The sequence below is a fragment of the Sceloporus undulatus genome, chromosome 3, assembly GCF_019175285.1.
Source record: "Sceloporus undulatus isolate JIND9_A2432 ecotype Alabama chromosome 3, SceUnd_v1.1, whole genome shotgun sequence".
In the NCBI taxonomy this organism is placed as follows: domain Eukaryota; kingdom Metazoa; phylum Chordata; class Lepidosauria; order Squamata; family Phrynosomatidae; genus Sceloporus; species Sceloporus undulatus.
In genome coordinates, this window is record NC_056524.1 from 126,111,151 (window position 1) to 126,130,115 (window position 18,965).

The 18,965-nt window shown below is 38.4% G+C and overlaps 1 protein-coding gene across 13 annotated transcripts in view; it reads left to right on the forward strand.

The window, feature by feature from the left end:
- The window catches only part of MYCBP2 (MYC binding protein 2), a 176,381-nt gene that overhangs the window by 120,986 nt on the left and 36,430 nt on the right, over window positions 1-18,965 (forward strand). For 7 of the 13 annotated variants that reach the window (XM_042460905.1, XM_042460907.1, XM_042460908.1 and 4 more), the window contains 5 exons: window positions 3,316-3,477; window positions 12,205-12,306; window positions 14,158-15,804; window positions 16,921-17,090; window positions 17,745-17,989. In XM_042460905.1, coding sequence (XP_042316839.1) covers window positions 3,316-3,477; window positions 12,205-12,306; window positions 14,158-15,804; window positions 16,921-17,090; window positions 17,745-17,989 — 2,326 coding nt within the window. The remainder of the gene's footprint in view (window positions 1-3,315; window positions 3,478-12,204; window positions 12,307-14,157; window positions 15,805-16,920; window positions 17,091-17,744; window positions 17,990-18,965) is intronic. The other 6 variants (XM_042460909.1, XM_042460910.1, XM_042460918.1 and 3 more) reach the window with 3 other exon arrangements.

The window sequence follows — 18,965 nt, forward strand, 5'->3', positions numbered from 1 at the left end:
TTGTAGAATAGGAGTATATTGTCTCATTAGGCTCTTGTCACCAATGAAGTAACAATTTTTGGGAACACTTTTATGGAAGGTCATATTACCTCTCAGAATTACTCCAAAATACTGTTACTGTTGTGTGCCTTCATGTAATTTTTGACTTATGGCAACCCTAAGGCATCCCTACCAGGGCTTTTCTTGGCAAGATTTATTCAGAATGGGTTTGCCTTTGCCTTCCTCTGAGGCTAAGGGAATGTGATTGGCCCTTTCTGGAGTGTAGTTTTAAGGTCTTAAATTAATATTACAGGTTGCCCATAGTATCTGCTGGAGTTTGGTTCCAGGACCCCCTGGGTGTACCAGAATCTGTGGATATTCAAGTCCTATTATATTCAGTGACGTAGTAAAATGGTGTCCCTTATATAAAATGGCAAAATGAAGGTTTGCTTTTTGAAATTTATATTTTTAAAAAATATTTTCAAGCTACGAATGGTTGAATCTATGGATCCGAGGATAAGGTGGGCCATCTGAATAAAAATCTGTACAGTGTGGGTCCTTGGTATCCCCTGGGGTTTGGTTCCAGGACGCCTCATGGATACCAAAATTTGTGGATGCTCAAGTCTCATTATACTGTATACAGTGGGTTAGTAAAACTGTGTCCCTTGTCTAAAATGGAAAAATCAGGGTTTGCTTTTTGGAATTTATATTTTCAGGACATGGATGTTTGAATCCATGGATGCAGAATCCATGGATATGATATGCCTGGCTGTATTATAGTTGAAGAGTAGTAACAAATAGGAACAAGTGATTCCCCATAACTGGCCAAGTGATATGCAAAATAGCAGCTCCAGAAAAAAAGTAGATCTTTGACTACCAGTCATGATTATGTCTTCTGAAAAAACAGCTGGGTTCCTCATGATCCTTTCAGAACTTTAGCCTGCTTTTGTTACTTCACCTTCTCTGCTTTTCCCCTCATAATTTTGATAAAGCACTAATCAAGTCTTCATGTCTTAAATTAAATTCCTTATTTTTAGAATACACAAAGTAATAGTGGTAACTTTCTGTCTCAGGTCTTCCCAGTTAGAGGAAAAAGAAGGACACAAATTGGATTTGTAAAGAAATTCCAAAGTTGTGTTTACTTGATTTGGAGTTCAGCTAGTGAGATTCTCTTTGTGACTGCTTCTTATCTTAGTTGAAGTGATATGCAAAGCCACACAGTTCTAGTGGTTCAGACAGCAGTTCAGTTTCAAACATCTAACAGTGCACTAAAGTTCCTTAAGTAAATTGTTGGCACACTGTGAGGAAATCATAACAGAACACAGGTGACATAAAATCACAGTGCCTGTTTATTTTTGTGCCACTACAGCATTTAGGAGATCTAATCCTTTATTACCTATAGTAGTAAAACTGACTCCTTACTGCTGCACTTAACCTACCCTAATAAACAGGCACATTTTCAGATTTGTTTCTCCCATACTTTTGTGCCCTCTTTGTGTCTCCCTGTTGTTGTGTACCTTCAAGTCATTTCCAATCTGTGGCAATCCTAAAGTGAATCTATCACAAGGTTTTCTTGGCAAGGTTTGTTCAGAGGGGGGGATCCTTGAGATTGAGAAGGTGTGACTTGCCCAGAGTTCACCCAGTGGGTTTCCGTGGCAGAGCGGGGATTCAAACCTTGATCTCCAGAGTCGCAGTTAAATGCTCTAAGAGTTACACTATGCTGGTCTCTGTTCCTGGCAGTCATTTCAGCAGTCTTTTGTGGTTGATGTTCTAGGTAAATTTATGCATGAGCATTTATAAATCTTTCACTAGCAACCCTTCATTAGTATGCAGATACACTATTTGGGAGTGTAACATGTATGGCTTAAGGTGTGGCCATAAACTGCATGAACTTTCTAGAAATGAAAGGCTACCCTTATGACTATTTAAAGGAAAGAGGGAAATTTTGACTTGCTGTTAATATTTTTCCTCAGAGCTTGCCATGGGTTTACCCATCTGGCTAGTGTGTTTTCGCTTAGAGTGTGTGAATAATCATGTGGAAAGGTGGATAACACATTGCTGGAATATCACCATGTTACTCTATGATTTCATTTTGTTGTTTTCCTAATAGCCAAATGTTTAGCAACTTCATTATTCTGCACTAAGGACAGAATTCCACCTGGGAGAGCAGGGTTTATCCTTTCTGTGAACTTTTTTTTTTTTTTTTTTGGGTAACCAGGAAGATTTATTTAAAACTTTTAATATAATCTACCTTTCCTTTATAAAAAAAAGTCAATTTCACTAATAGTAATAGATTAAGAAACTAAAATGACTTAAAACAACAGAATACAAAAAGTCAGGCAGTCATTAAAACAATTAAATACAATGAATTATAAAACAATTCAGTGCAGCCAGACAAATCACAAATCAGTGTAGGAACCATTCATATCCCAAAGTCTTGAAAAGTCAGATAATTTTAGTTGCCTGACAGAAGGGGATATTTCCAGCACTGAAAAACTGCCCTCAGACCACCTTTTGAGAACTGAAAATTAAACAGATAAATGTTACTGTTTAAATATACAGCTTTTGGGATCATAGCCATATAGTCAACTAGATCTATTTACACAAATTAGTGTTTTGGTTAACTTTAGTAAAAGAGGAGGAAAAATCTTTTTGAGATCCATTTAGCCAAGGATCATAATATTTTTGTTAAAATATTTCAGTCTTTAAAGTTGAAATATGCACATTTCAAAAACAGTGCATGCTTAAATATTGTTTTCTGAGAAGAAAAGCATGAGAATTACTGAAAACTAATATGCTGGTTGAACGTACTGTCTAGCTGTGGTGCTTCTTTAACCATTATCTTTAATCATATACACACAAATCACATGCAGTCTTTGGCTTAATATTCTGAAGGCAAGTTGATTTTAACAATTCCCATAAACATTTTTGTAAAAATATATATATATATATTTGCTGTTTCTTTACTCCTGGGTGTCAAGACATTGTTCCCCGTCTAGTCATATGAAAGTTCCTTTTTTAAGAACATGGTTTTCAAAAGGAAGCTACTAAGAAGGAAAATTAAAAAAAAAATGTTTTATGAATCACTTGCACATTTAGCCATCCCTTTCTCTTCTTCCTTTTCACAACTTTTTGGTTGAACTGCTCCTGGCTCTACCAAATTAGTTCTCAGTTGTTACATCACTTTATATACTGTGTCTTGTTTTATGGAGTAATATTTAGTTACAAGATCGCAGACAAGGCCAAGCTTTATCCATTTTAAATTTCAAATGAACTTCACTTAGCATTTTTTGGAAAAGTAACAGGTTGTAGTTTTGACTGTTTTGCCCACTGCAGGTGACCAACTGAGTGCCATACTGAATTCCATTCAGTCACGGCCTAGTCTCCCAGCTCCTTCCATCTTTGATCAAGCTGCAAAACCTCCCTCTTCCCTAGTCCACAGCCCATTTGTGTTTGGACAGTCCCTTTCCTTCCAGCAACCTCAGCCACAGCTTCAGAGTAAGTCTGTCAGCCTTTCCTGCCTGATCCGTCCATTTCTGAACCTTTGTCATTGCTTTAAAAAACTTAGTTTCTTATCAGCTGCTAATCATTCATCATTGCACCTTCTGTCTTCTGTTCTTTTATGTTGGCTTTCCATGGCATTGAAGCAAACTTCAGTCTTTCCACAATTAGCAAGGACCGCTGCACTGACCTTGTGCCTGTTCTGTAGTGTACAAAATTCATTTAAACAGGGATTTTAAGAATTTTGGGGGGTATTAATTCAGTTTAAGGGTTTCAAATTTAAAGAAATTTAAAATGTGCATGGGTACAGCTTCAGCTGTAGTGCACAAGCCTATTGCAGTTATACTAGTTCTTTGTTTTAGAGTCTAATTTTAATGACAAAGCCAATGATGACTATTTCAGTTCCATTTTTTCTTAATTTCTCTACAAACAATACACTTGGAAGCTTCACCAACAACAAAATAAATGTCCGTGAGATCTTCCCCCCCCCCCCCCCCATTTACTTGAAAAGTATTGTAGAATTATGTGGTGCTGATTGTAGTTCTGGAATCCCAATTCCTTCAGCTGTTGTCAGTTTGTTTCACTTAGCTTATCAGATGAGTCACTGTAATGACCCAACTACATTGTCCAGTTTTATTTTTCTGTTTGCCTAGAGAGGGATCTAAATGGTTGATCCAGAATGAATGTTATGTCTATTAGGCTTTATTTATGCCTGTTTAAAAACAAACAAACACACAAAAAACGGTTAACCTATCCTGTGAGCTGGATATACTAGCACTTGTTGGTGCTTTCTTCCTTTCAACTGGAAGAGCACTGGCAGATGCCAAGCTTTCTAGCCACTCTTCCCCAGTGAAGTTGACAAAAGAAAACCATGACTACAGGAATGAAGACCACAACTCAGCTATGGCACTGTCTGTAAATAGCCCACACAGGTTTGTGAGCATTCTTCATCTCACCTTATTCACCTGTGTCTATACCTGGTTTTGAGATGCCTGAAGGGAATCACATCTGCCTTCCCTATGAAGACCAAGGACATGCAGAATTTGGTGGAACTAACCTTGTGTCATCTGCTTTGGGTGAGTAATACAGAAACAGCCTCCTCTTCTGTAGTGTTGATCTCTGATTCCAAGACCCTTAAGCATATCAAGGTACAAACATCAAAGGACCTAAATCCTTTCTAACTGGCCCAGCATCCAGTCAGGCTTGACTTAATACTCAAAGAGAGCATGTCCACCTGTGTGAGGTAGCAAAGAACTTCAGGGATCAAAATAAATTTGGAAGTGTGACAACTGGAGGGAAAGAAGTCGCAAAAGTAAAGGATTCCAACTGACAGTGTTGATGCTTTCACTGTACTTTGGCTTCACCAGAGTACATGAAGGGGACACCTTCTTTCAGTTCTTCTATAGAAAAGAAAAGAAGCCACAGGTAGAACCTATTACTTCCTGTGGGGTAGATAAGGTAATTGACAACTTCTTAGGTCTAGGACACACCACGTTTTGGCTAAGAATGGATTTAAGGTTTTAAAAAGTTAGTTTAAAAGCAAAAGGAAGATGACTACATTCAATTAGACCTTTTTTGAGCAGTCCATTAAGAATAAATTGACTGAGTAATATCAGACAGTTTGTCTTAAATCTATACTTTGCTTCAAAAGTTAGAATCTTCTTTTCCTCCAGAGGTGGATTTTGTCATGCTGTCTTTTGCTATCAGTAAGAATATATATAAAATATATAATCTCAGGAATACGCCAAACCTTAATAGGTTTTAATGACCTGAAAATCATGAGACATAGACATGAACTTTCAGATGTTTGCTTGGCTCCATTTATGAAAGACATTTGGATTGTTTCACTGTGGAGCAAAACAGGCCGCCCCTGATTGGTGGCACAGGAACTACATGCCGCAGCCCCAATGCACCTTTTTGCTGGCCGAAAGGAGTGGCAAATAGCTTTTCCGCCTCACCGCACAGGAAGCTAGATTTAAGGCACTCTGGCAGCATGTGGTGTATAAACACCGTGCCACTGGAAGCTGGCTTTTTATGCCAATCTGTTTCTCTCCTAAATTAACATCAGTACTGCTTTCCCTCAAATCATGTTGATATTTTATGGATGGCAGACATCTTAATTGACTTCAAACTATCTGCAGTGTCTGTCACAACCCAGCAATTTATAAATATGGACAGGTAACTCTGCCCTTTAAAGTAGGACTCCTACCACTACAGTATTGTACGCATGGGGCATGGGGAATCCATATGTACACAGGACATCTTTAGGAGCTAAGCCAGCATCCTTTTGGCTATAAATCTTAAACAGAAATAATAGCTTAAAGGTAATGAGTGGATATAATATCACTTCAGTTTCTAGAATAATACACAGAATGAAGTTAAGGAAAGGAACAGTTATATGCAAATGAAGGGTAGTAACTCTTTAGGAATAATGAAGTATGACCAAATGTATAGCTAAATCTAAATATCCATATCAGTATAACATCACTAATACCAGATCTGAGACTGCCCAAATCAAGGTATAAACGCTAAATAATGTTGTAAATGTGCGAGGCAAATAAGCATGCAACTGTGTGAGGCAAATAAGAAGGCTGCTTTTACACTAACAACCATGGCAGCTAAGATGGGTCCAGTTAATGAATTAGAGCATCTAATATACAGAGATCTCCAGAACTTTATGAACACACACAAATTAAATTAAAAGAAAGTATCCCAGTTATCAAGACTCAGTATAAAATAAAACAAGAGAAACATCAAAGGCACATGACTAGTCCTACATTTCAGGTTGCTAGATAATTTATTACAAGATGCTAGAAACTCAGAGAAGAGAATGGATTCTTGACAGTATCACCAGGTTCCAGTATAGCTGCCCATCTGGCTGAGGTGTCGGATGATAAACACATCAGTGAAGATGGATGGAGGAGAAGCTGCCTGAGGAGCAATTCAGGAGATCTCAATGTCGTTCCATTTATAGGATTTGTGCCCCCCCTCCCTTTGTCTTCTTGTATTTGATTGCTTTTTTGTGCCTCTCTAGTGATCACTAGAAGTTGATCAGGCTTGGCATTCAGTCAAGTAAGGCTAACCAGTCTTCCCCAGAGTCAGGTGTAGTGGAAAGGAGGAGACTACATTTATTTGTGGAAAATTGCAATCAGCAGCTAGCTACTGAAGTGATCCACAAGGGCTAAGGACTTAGAGATGAGGTTTCCCATTACAGAGTTTTTCCTGGTTCTTAGTGTCAAGGAATCTACCCAAACTGAAAATTATTTTATAAGTGTCTAAAGCTGGTCAACTAATGTGGAAAATTATAGACCTTCATATGTCAAAACAAGACAATATTTTTAAAAATGGTCCATGATTTCAATCAGCTTGGCTCCTTCATTAACATCAGTTCTTCCAGGGTGCAGAATCTAGTATCAGTTGTGGCAGCCATCCAAAGGAGGCAGCTTTCTTTTTCATAGATCTCATTGATCTGTGCACCAGTATTAAACTAGCATATCATACCACTTCTTCACTTTGCCTGCCTAAGGCAAGATTAACCAATTAATTTTGCTGTGCACCAAGACTTGTCAGAGAAGGTTTCACTTATTTTCCTCCTAACATTGTTATTTTTGGCTCCCTTTCTGTAAATAATTGTTTCCATCTCTCTCATCAGTCTCACATAACAAGGTTTGAGCAGTCTGAGAAAAGCAATACAGCTTCAAAATGATAGTTACTTAAGGAAAAAATTCTACATGTTCTTCTTCTTTAATGGTATCCATGTCTCTTATTCATATTGAATATGCTATTAGTTGTCAGACATTTTTCTTCAAAAACTTCAATTAAATGTAAAAGATCTTTTTCAGTTGAAGTAATGTGCACTTCATCTTTTGCTAGATCTTTAGTTTTTGGTGTAGTGCTGGGTTAATGTATTTTGTTTTATCTGAGGACACTACTTTAAAACCATATTTTTATGTACAGAACACTTCTCACAGAAATTCTACTATAATAATAATTTTCAAGATAACTTTGGTTGAATCAAAGCAGACGTGACTTACAGGACTGAAGTAAAAGTAGACTGGTAGGTTTTGTCAAACAGGCAGTATTTCTATAATACCTTTAAAATAACAATTTTACTGTGTCATGAGCAACAGCAATTGGGGTGAGAATTGTGCAGCTCTCCAGATGCCATTGAACACAGTTCTAAGCAGCCCAAATTGGCATTGACAATATTGAGAGTTCCCATTCCTAGGGTACTAGCCTATTATATTGGACTCATATCTGATGTTGGGTCTTACCTTAGGAAGCTTGTGCTACACTGAGCTTAATCATCCAGCTGTCACAGAACTCTGGGTGCTTTTTCTATCCAGATTGTTGCAGAGCCATTATCGTGGGAGTTCATGAGGCCTCTTTTCATCTACTCCTTAGGAAAACTTTGTTCTGAAGCTCTCATTCCTCCAATATAGAGTTTCTAAGTAGCTTAATATTATTATTTGCCAGGACTAAATGCAGGTTCATTTCATTGTCATCCACTTCCGACTATTTCATGTTCACAACATTGCCTTTTACTGCAATAGAGCTTGTCACTACAGTTTTTTGTACCTAGATACTGATGTGTGATCAATATTGCAACAACAGTAATATCATTAAAAGGTTCTTAATGGCCTGGAATTTGTCACCAATCTTTGGAATGTTATATCCAGCAAAGATTGGGGAAAGACAGCCAGAAGCAACTTACACATTGAATTTAGAACTGCAAGTCTTTAGCTGGGGTAAGCTAAAATGCAGGCATTGGTGCAATGTGGCTGCTCTTTGTGAATATGTGGAATATCAATTGTACTGCCAGCTATAGGAATCTGTTTATATTCATTTTGAGACAGCATACCATCCTAAAGAAAGAATCTAGTATACTTTGGGCCTTAGACAGGGGAATCAGCACAGGGGAAGTTCCATGGATGTGGTCAGATAAATCTAAGACGCCTTAGATCAGGTCTTTGACAGGTAGAACAAAAGCAACTAGCACCATACAGAGCTGTGAAGAGGGAAAGTTCAGACAACTCTGGACAAATAAGCAGTGGACAGCAGCACCAAAAGCAGGTCTGGAAACCAAATACCGGATGTAAGTTGCATCTACAGCTCAATAAATTTTAAATAGGATTTCGACTTCCTGTAGCTTTTGTCCCCAAACTGAATTAAGCCTTTTCCACTGAAGAAACTTTTATCTGTGATGAAGTGGTGATGACTGCAGTGTAGTGATGGCTTTGAGCTGGGGTCTGAGGATGGTAATGCAACCTCCATGACAAAGGAAATGTCCCTGTGGTCATTCTGTGAAAGGAAAGTTTGTGAAAAAATGATCCCCTCTTCTAAGGCAGGAAGCAGAGTTGTACTCCTGGGCCCAGTTACTTTTATTGTGCTGTGCCTTTGTATTTATCAATATACATTATGAAGGCAAACTGTGGCACGTTACAGACCATTTGCAGTGCGGAGGAGCCCCAGCGCCCAAACCACGAGGCTCCTCCGCGCTGCAAATAAGAAGCGCCAAAATGGTGCTTCTCTTTGCGTCGCGGTTATGCCAATGGCGCACTCACAGTGTCATATGCACTGCGCGGCGTGCGAACACAACACCCCTAACTCAGTCCGTATTAGGGTTAGGGGCGTCCGGAAGTGACGCCCCTTTCTAACCCTAGTACGGACCCAATCCGTACTATAGGCCTATCTGTAACGGACCTATATATCTGCATTCTCATCACAAGGAAATCTGTCCTGTGCTGCTGCACCAGCTTTCTTCTCAAACAACTGGTTGATGTCATTCTACAGTAACCCTCAGTGTACAGAAAATTAAGTTCCTCATATCATGAAAATCACACTTTTAAAATACGTTGTTTATATAATTGTTTTATATTTCATCTGAAATGAAATACATGAAACAGGTCTGTTATTTACCAGTCAGATGTGACTCCCATGGCTGTTTTGGCAGGCAAGTTTGTGAGATACCAAGTGTTCATGAGCACATTTGAGCCATTGATGACTCCCGTAATAGCCCAAATTGTTGGTTATATTAGAATTGTTGGTCTGTTGACATAGTCATGGACTGGCTGGCTGTTTAAACAAAAAGGTCAGACAAGTGTACTCCTAATAGTTTACATGCTACCCCTGCTGAGAATCATGTAAGGACCTTTCTGACCTGCTATGTTAAGAGCATATTTTGATGGGAAAGAGAAATGTTATCACACAATTGGATCAAAATTTCTAAATTTGCTCACCTTCTTTAGTTATTTTTTTCATATTCTTGTGGTCACTAAGGCCCAAATAGTGCATGATATTAAAGATATATTTTTCAAAATGGAAATTGCGTCAACTTGGAGGGCTGATAGTTAATAAAATCAGAACAGACATGGAGAGAGAATTTAATTCTTCTGTCCTCCCTTCCTGAACAATTGATCCTGAATAACATCCCTCCTCTGAAAGTTTATTTGTAAGGGGATGAAATTCTGCTTGGCATTAGGGATACATTTGATATCACTTGTAGTTTGCCTGTGAATTGATGAGACTAGAGCATTGCATACAACAATCTGTTTGCGTGGGAGTGAAGAAGTCATGTACATTTTTTGCCATTTTTTGCATTAAGCCTTTGGCCAAATTAAAAGGCTCTCATCTGCATATTTATTTGGAAACAAAAACCACTATGTTCATTTGGATATACATTGAGAAAGGTATACATAACACTGATGTTTGGGTATCCATTCTTGTCTCAAGTTCAATTACTTCCTTAGAGTAGCAGTGTTATACGCACATTTGAACCAATATCAGATAGACCATGGAATCAGTTCTGTGAGCCCAAGATGTCCTTAAATGTGTTTGTGGTAACTGCTTGTGCAGCATGAAAAATGTTTAAAATCTTGAGGGAAATTACAAGAACAGTCATGATTTGGCACAAAGGAGACTTGCTAAAATATATTGTTTTTAAAAACTGACATTGGGGTCATGCAGCGACCACACGGGCCTGGTCCCAATCTAGGCCTCTGCCGAGGTCCTCGACCCTTTTTGTGCCAGCTCTTCCAGGTTGGTGTGGGCTCTATACAGCTTCTGGTCGTGTTTGAGGCGTGCGGCGTGTAAATGCCACAGCCCCAATGCAGTCTGAAGCCGACATTTTTGGCCCATCTGCTTTGGGCCTTGGTGTGTACAAGCCCCAGTATTAATCAGCAGGAGGTCTTAGGTTCCAATCACAGGTTCCCCCTCCCCCTTTTTTCTTTTTCTTTTTTCTTTTAGCTTTTCAAATCTCCTTATAGTGTTGAATTGCAGTCAGGAAGAATTTTCTTATTGCAATACAACTTGGATTTAGGAAGAATAAGAAAAATACAGCACTGTGTTTGCAGAACTAAAGATGTGATAGACATCTCTAGAACAGGCCATACTGTGGTACCTAAGATGACTGCCATCATCTATTTCAGTTATAGGTTGTTCCCCATTCCATTCTGTTCCTAGCAAAATGGAAGTCAGAGAAACTTCTTCTACCTCAGTGCAGTATTTTTCTTGTTCTGGGCTTACAAATATTAGGGATGAGATGAGAGGAAACCTATCCTTCAAGTAAGCCTACCTTCCTCTTCAGAAGCAGAACTCTGTAACCCTAGAATTCAAAGACATAGCCGTAGTCTGAAATATCAGTATGCAAAGGGATCTTGTAGTGCGTTTGAGACTAACTGAGCAAAAGATGTTGTAGCATCGGTTTTCATGGACTTCTCTACTTCCTCAGTTGCAGGCATCGCCATGCATCTGAGAAAGTAGACTAAGTCTACAAAGCCTTATGCTACAATGTCTTTTGCTCATTTTCAAACATCCTACAAGATCCTTTTGCATTCTGCAAGTCTAGAGTGAGAGAGGCTTTTTTTAAAATAAAATAAAAAATAAAAATAGGCTGTTTGTTTCCATTCTTATGCTAAAATTTAATCCAGTTTTAATCTTCTCTGGCTATCATCATTGGGATTGTTACTGAATAGTACAGAATTGAAAAATAATGGTAGTAAAAGTTTTGCCTTATGGGGCTATTGAAAACTGATTTTGTTTAACAAGGCAGCATTAAAAGTGTTAGCCTTTTGCTAAAGCTTGAATTGGCCTGAAGGCTATAGATTGGCACAAGCTCACCTATTGTGTAAGATATTGTCAGTTGTGAAATCATCTATTGTATGAATTAGTTTCAACAAAAGTTTTATTCTAGTTTTGCTAAATAAAATTAATAAAAGAATTTAGGAAGAAGAACTTGCATAAGCAGTTGGCCCCAATTCAGAAGTAACAAAATAATCCTACAGTTGTTTTCCTTGTGATAATTTATTTTACGCAGGCAGTGAAATCTCATGTTCACCTAAGCTTAAAGAATGGTAGTCACATCTATAGAATATCAGATATACTTTAGGCTATTGGAAGTAATAACAACAAAGCAATAAATGAACAAGCAAAATTATTCATTAGCTGCTATTCCATTGTTGTCCTTAATCAACCCATCTACTGCTTCCATAAGAATTCACAGTTAGGTATTCTTTATGCTGGCTTGAAAAATAACATTGATTTATTATTTTGAAGACAAGTGACATCTAGAACAATTGCTGTTATTTTTTTGTTAAATCTTTAACAGTGAACTAAAGTATATTTGACTGTGCCGTAGGACATCTGAATTGCTTGCTTTGCTTGTTTTATCTTTGCTATTTTTCCATTGAATCTATGCTGCTTCTGTGCCACTGTTTTCCACTGTAGAAACTCCATCCCGCAGCCTTGCTTCTCGTGAGCGCATTTACAAAAGTAATGATGTAGCTGTGCCTGCCTCTGCTATTTCATCTCTCTCACACAAACTGAAGGGTGGGTACGCATGCAATTGTAGACAGGTTGTGCAAAAGTTATTGAAAATCCTTTAAATATCTTTTCCTATTCAGTCCATCTCATTCCATTCACAAAGAAGTTTGTGCTTTATATAACTGGAGTGGTATTTAATGGCTTGCCATAAATGTATAGATTCTTTATGAAATATTAGTGAAAAACCTATATGGATTTAATGTGAAAAGCTTTTTAATTGTTTAGCTAGTGCAACAGTGATATTCAGAAGTACATGAAAAATATTATTCTGTTTTTAGAGGGAAATGGGGCACAATTCTGTATAAATACAATGGGTTGGATCCAGATTCAACAATTTACTTGTGAGCTGATGAAAGGGGATTTCTCCAGATCCCTGAAAATGCAGTGCTGAGAAGCAGAAGACTCTGCTGAATGAGATGAATTGTGGGGAAGTGGGAGATCTCTGAAAAGGTGGTGGAGTTACTTTCTGTATACTGTATAAAGATCCCATTGAGAATAAGCAGATCTCGCACCTAATCCAGTGACTGGCAGTCTGATCTGCTTCCAAAATCAAAATGGGATTGCTTTCTTATACTTTGAAAACCTGTGTACTTGTTTGTGAAGAAAATACAGTTGTAAACCATTATGCAGCCATGTAAATGATATTAAATGTAGCAAACATGACTTTCTGACCCAGCATAGAACTTTTCCTTTAGTCTTAATTAGCATTTGTACTTGATACTTCAGAAAAGCATGACACGGATTGGTATCCTTCTGGTAAAATTGATTTGTAATAATTGGTTTATAGAATGTGTTTTTATGCTGATACCTGGGTACAGGGGAAACAAATCTTTTATTTTAAAACTGTGAAATAAATATTTTAATTTTATTTTCTTTAGATACTCATTAGCACATTAAGGTGTTTTTAAATATTTTCTCTGAATATTTTGGAAGGTATAGATTTTAATCATTCCTGTAGTTGCAAAATCTGTTCTGAAAGGACGATCTGTGAGTTTGATCCAAAGGTACTCTTCTTCATTTGTGGAAAGGGCTTAGATTGAGGGAAGGTTGTATGAGTGAAAGGAGAGACAATTATCACTAATTCCCTCTTTCCCAATTCACTCCCTATACTCTCTTCTTCGTTGTTCCATATGATTTCTGGAATGGGTTTGGGGCCTGTAAAGCACTCTATTCTAGGTATGGAGTAGTTTTCATTGACCTGTGGATTCAATAACACGGTGAGAAACCTGATTCCATTCATAATTTCCATTTGTGTTGGATCCTGTGCATACACAAAGGTGCTTTTTGAGAAGAACCCCTACATACTAGCTGTAGTTGCAGTATATCTTGTTTGGCTCGGAACATGCAAGCCCTGGATGAGGCCATATTAATCTTTTGCAACAGAGAAATATTCCATTCTCATCTCTTTATGTATTGAACACTTAATAAACTCAGCACTTGATAGTACTGATGTTTCAGCAGGGGGATCATAGTTACCTTATACAGAACTTAGCTTATACAGCAGAAAGGTACTACTACCCACTCATTCCCAATTTAGCAAACCTCCTCTGTCCACATTCTAGACTAGAAGATGACTCAGAAGTGGCTTTTGGGGATGGGAGAAAGGAACCTTTTCTTCTGCAAGCTGAGTTCCATTTGTACCTCTCTGGATCCAACCCATAAGTACTAAGCTCACAGCCTTTTCTCTTTTCTGTATTGATATATCAATGTAGTAAAACATTTTATTTTGCTCTCTAGTTGTTAATTTTTTTAACTGTTAAGTATTAATGTATATGTTTATGGCCATTCAGTTTTCTGGATCTTCATAATATAGATAAGCATTTTCCTTTTATTGTCATTACAATATGTGTCATACAGGTGATAGAGTGAATTTTTCTGCATCTGCTAGACCAGTTTCTCCAGCTGGGAAGTCAGACATGGCATCAAAATACAGAGTGGATAGTAGGTCACCAAAGCCTGAAGGGCGCCTGAGCCATCCTATTGCAGACCAGAAGAAACCCAGAAATATGGAGATCTTATCTGCTAGTGAGACTCTGATGCTGAAATCAGACACTGGAAAGCTGAGGTCTGATTCTCACAGCAGATCACTGTCTCCAAACCATAACACTTTGCAAACTTTAAAATCTGATGGAAGGACAACATCTGGTCTGAGGGCAGAATCACCAGGGCCAGGAACTCGGTCATCCTCTCCTAAGATACTCTCAGCTGGTAAATCCTGTACTTCTGGAGTTGGGTCTCGACGGTCTTCATCTCCTCATGATAAGTCTATGTCTCAGAAGCCTTCAGCCCCTGTGAAAGCAAAGCTTGATCCTCCTAGGGAGCGTTCTAAATCAGACTCATATACACTGGACCCAGATACTCTTCGGAAAAAGAAAGTGCCCCTAACAGAACCCCTAAGGGGACGCTCAACTTCTCCCAAACCAAAAATTGCATCAAAAGATGGAAAACCTGTTAATGAAACAGAAAACAGAGCCCCTTCCCCCCATGTTGTGCAAGAAAACCTTCACAGTGAGGTTGTTGAAGTATGCACTTCAAGTACTTTAAAGACAAACAGCATTATAGATAGTACATGCGAAGATAATTCTGAATTCAAAAGTGTGGATGATGCCTCTAATAAAGTTCATTTCAGCATAGGAAAAGCACCATTGAGAGATGAACAAGATACAAGAGCATCTCCAAAAGTGAGCCGCAAGTGTACAAATAGGCATGTGAGGCCCAAGAAGGAAAAGTCTGTCTGTCTTTTCAAAGGTGATGGGGCCAGATCCATAGAGCCTGCCAAGCAAGCCATGTCTCCCTCTGTGGCAGAGTGTGCTCGGGCTGTCTTTGCTTCTTTTCTGTGGCATGAAGGAATAGTCCATGATGCAATGGCCTGCTCATCCTTTTTGAAATTTAATCCTGAACTTTCTAAAGAACATGCACCAATTAGAAGCAATCTTGGCCAACAGCCCATAGAGGAAAAAGAAACTAAGCTAAAGAATAGGCATTCCCTGGAAATATCATCTGCTCTGAATATGTTTAATATAGCCCCTCATGGGCCTGACATATCAAAAATGGGAAGTATTAATAAAAACAAGGTTCTGTCTATGCTTAAAGAGCCTCCTCTTCATGAACGATGTGAGGATGGAAAAAGTGAAACTACCTCTTTTGAAACATCTGGTCATCATACAATGAAGTCCAAATCGCCACTTCCCTTAACGCTGCAGCACCTGGTAGCCTTTTGGGAAGATATTTCTCTGGCCACTATCAAGGCAGCATCTCAGAACATGATTTTTCCAAGCCCTGGGTCCTGTGCTGTGTTAAAGAAGAAAGAAAGTGATAAAGATAACAAGAAATCCAAAAAGGAGAAGAAGAAAAAAGAAAAGGCTGAGGCAAGACCAAGGGGAAACCTCTTTGGTGAAATGGCCCAGCTTGCAGTTGGTGGACCAGAAAAGGATACCATCTGTGAACTCTGTGGGGAATCCCACCCATATCCAGTCACCTATCACATGAGACAAGCTCATCCAGGTAGGTTAGCCTTTGTGTGCAAACTATTGTTTAAGTTTCCAGTTAACTATTTCTGAACATGGTAAAGGAGTGCAAGCTGGCCCAGAAGTTCATTTAAGGGACCAAGTTTGACATGGTAGGAAGAGTCACATTTTATTTAGTCTTATGTCTATCTTGTTCATATTTATAGCAGGGAATTGTTGGATCCAGTCTGTATTCAGAGGTAAGGCTCTGAATCATCTCTGGCTTTGTCTTCCCATGCTCCATCCCCACGCCCAAGATAGACTTTCTGTGACCCACTTTGCTTCTTATATGCAACAAAACATTAAAAAACCCAATAATTACCTCATCAATGTGATGCTTTTTATGCTAGATTCAAAATCTCTGTTTCATAGATGAACAGGGCAGACAAACATGTTGATCAAATGTGCTGGTGATTTGCTATAGATTTCAATCATATAAATGTGTTTAGCTTTTTATTTGAAATATACACAAACATGCATCCAGATCTTTTATCTGGCTCTCTGTTTTCTCATCCAGAACTGGTTTTATCTATTCTGAGCCCAAGTTGTTCTAATTCTAATGATATTCCAGTGCAACAGGTTTGAAACACTTTCTTCCCTTGCATTACCTGTGAGTCCTCAGCCACTTGAACTGGGGGAGGGAGTGTTTGTATATTCCTGTCATCTCCTGTTATTTTGCTGTGGCAGCCTCCCAGGATCCTTTTTATACACATCAGTCAACTAAAAACTACAGACACCTCAGGCATAGCAGAAAGGTGAGTTTTTTTCCAGCTTAGATTTCGGTCCAAGTTGGACACGAACTCACAGGACAATAATGCTTCAGAATGAAGGCAATTGTTATGAATTCTTTCACCTGGAATTTGTAAACTTTGCCAATGTTATTAGTAATGGTCAGGATGACTATATTAAACATTTGATCTCTGCCATTCTTATGCCAATAGGATGTCTTCTCGTATGCAACCTTTGTTTTGGCTTATATCACAATAGTAAAAGTGATCCTTTAAATCTCCAAAGACTGAATTCGACAGCAAATGCATGGCTGAGCAAATTAAATCCTGGTTTTAATAGCTCTTACTATTAAGTGGTATTAAGTAGATTTTTTTATTATTTTAAGGTTGTGGCCGCTACGCAGGCGGACAAGGCTATAACAGTATTGGACATTTTTGTGGCGGATGGGCTGGTAATTGTGGTGATGGTGGCATAGGAGGAAGCACATGGTACCTTGTCTGTGACCGATGCAGAGAAAAATATCTCCGTGAAAAGCAGGCTGCAGCAAGAGAAAAGGTATTTTTAAATCTGTTCTTTATTATCACTAGTTTCTTTCAGTCCCAAGTGACCATAAAGTTATATAAGAATAGTAGATTTCCTTGCTCTCCTTTCATTAATCCAGGAATAAACAAGGTGGGATGTTGTCCAGCTACTTGTATGTATACTGAGCTTGACAGTCTGGGTTCTTTTTGGGCTCTGGGCTAGAGAAATGGCCTTCAGCAAATGTTTCTGTCTCTGCATGTACTTTGTATCAGCTAATTGTCAATTTCTTTCAAGAGAGTAGGCCATGAGGTCCTTGTAGTGTTTGGTCTTTCTTTCAGGCTGTCAGTGCCACGAATGGAAGCCTGGTAGATGGGATGGCAGCTTTAAGAAAATTGCTTAAAATGGGATATAAGCTGCAAGACTCATTTTTCTGCCCCCTTCTGATGTTTCACTATTAAGCAGCCTTTTGTACTTTTTAAAACTCCTTGTGTTTTGAACATACTTCTCTGGTTGAGAAATGGGGAGAGGATGGACCAGAAGATAATCTGGTGTGAGCTAGTAATAGCTGCAGTATCTAGCAAAGGCAGCATATAGAATCCTACTCCCGTTGGCAGGATATAGTGTTCCTCTTGTATCCTGGAAATCACCTGCTGCAGTCATGTAGTAGCCTTATTTGTCTTTTCATAGGTCAAACAATCTAGGAGAAAGCCAATGCAAGTTAAGACACCTCGTGCCTTGCCTACCATGGAAGCTCATCAAGTGATCAAAGCAAATGCACTGTTCTTGCTGGCCTTGAGCAGTGCTGCAGAACCCAGTATTTTGTGTTACCACCCTTCCAAACCATTCCAGTCACAGCTACCTAGCGTCAAGGAAGGCATCTCAGAGGATTTCCCAGTTAAAATGACATGTCTCTATCTTCAGACATTAGCAAGGTAATTTTAAATTCAATTGTTCTGTCCTTGGTATAAAAAATAACTGTTCTCATCTGAAAATAGTTTACTTGGCCTTGAGAATGCAATTACTTTAAAAATTATAATTCACAAGAAGTGATGTTAATCATTATTTCCATCTATTGAAATATTCCTAGTTGAGGGAAGCACTACTTTAATTACAGTTATCACTGATGATTATAACTATTTCCCTGTTCCTGTGTATTGAATGTTGCTTGAGAGTATAAAATTGTTCCAATCATAAAGTATGGTGATTTCAAAGAATTTAAAAGAATATGAATAACCGTGTCCTAATCTTTATTGTATTTACCATCCAGTCAGTTCACGTTCTTCCAAAGCATTCTGAGGACTTGTAGCTTCTTTCTGTAGATGCATCTACGCTATAGAAATAATGCAGTTTGACATTACTTTAACTGATGTTGTACCAGCCTGCAGAAACCTGGGATTTGTAGTTTTGTGAGGCACCAGTGCACTTTGGTTAAGAAAGCTAAAGAGCTTGTAAAAGTACAAATCCCTGAAGCTATAGCACTTACATAAATTTGTGTCAAACTGAATTGTTTCTACAGTGTAGGTGCACCCTGTGTCAGTGCTTTGAAAAGCTTGCATGACATATGTAAACCTGATTGTCTCTGAACTCATAACTAGTGTGTGTGTGTGTGTGTGTGTGTGTGTGTGTGTGTGTGTGTATATATATATATCATATGGTGGCCGGACCATTTTAGCAGTTCAAATGACAGGATGGGATTAATGTGTAAACTATAGAAAGTAAAGACATGGAAGAAATCATCCTGGAATTGACCATACTGTGCTGATTCTGTTTAGAACTTGGTTTGGTTTAGTTTGGTTTGTGGAAGGTAGAGATGTAGGTAGAGATATATCTGAAGTTGCAGAAAATATCCTTTTCTTATTTTGATCTAAGGTTGTTTTGGTTCAATACATTATTAGCTGTGAAAGCCTT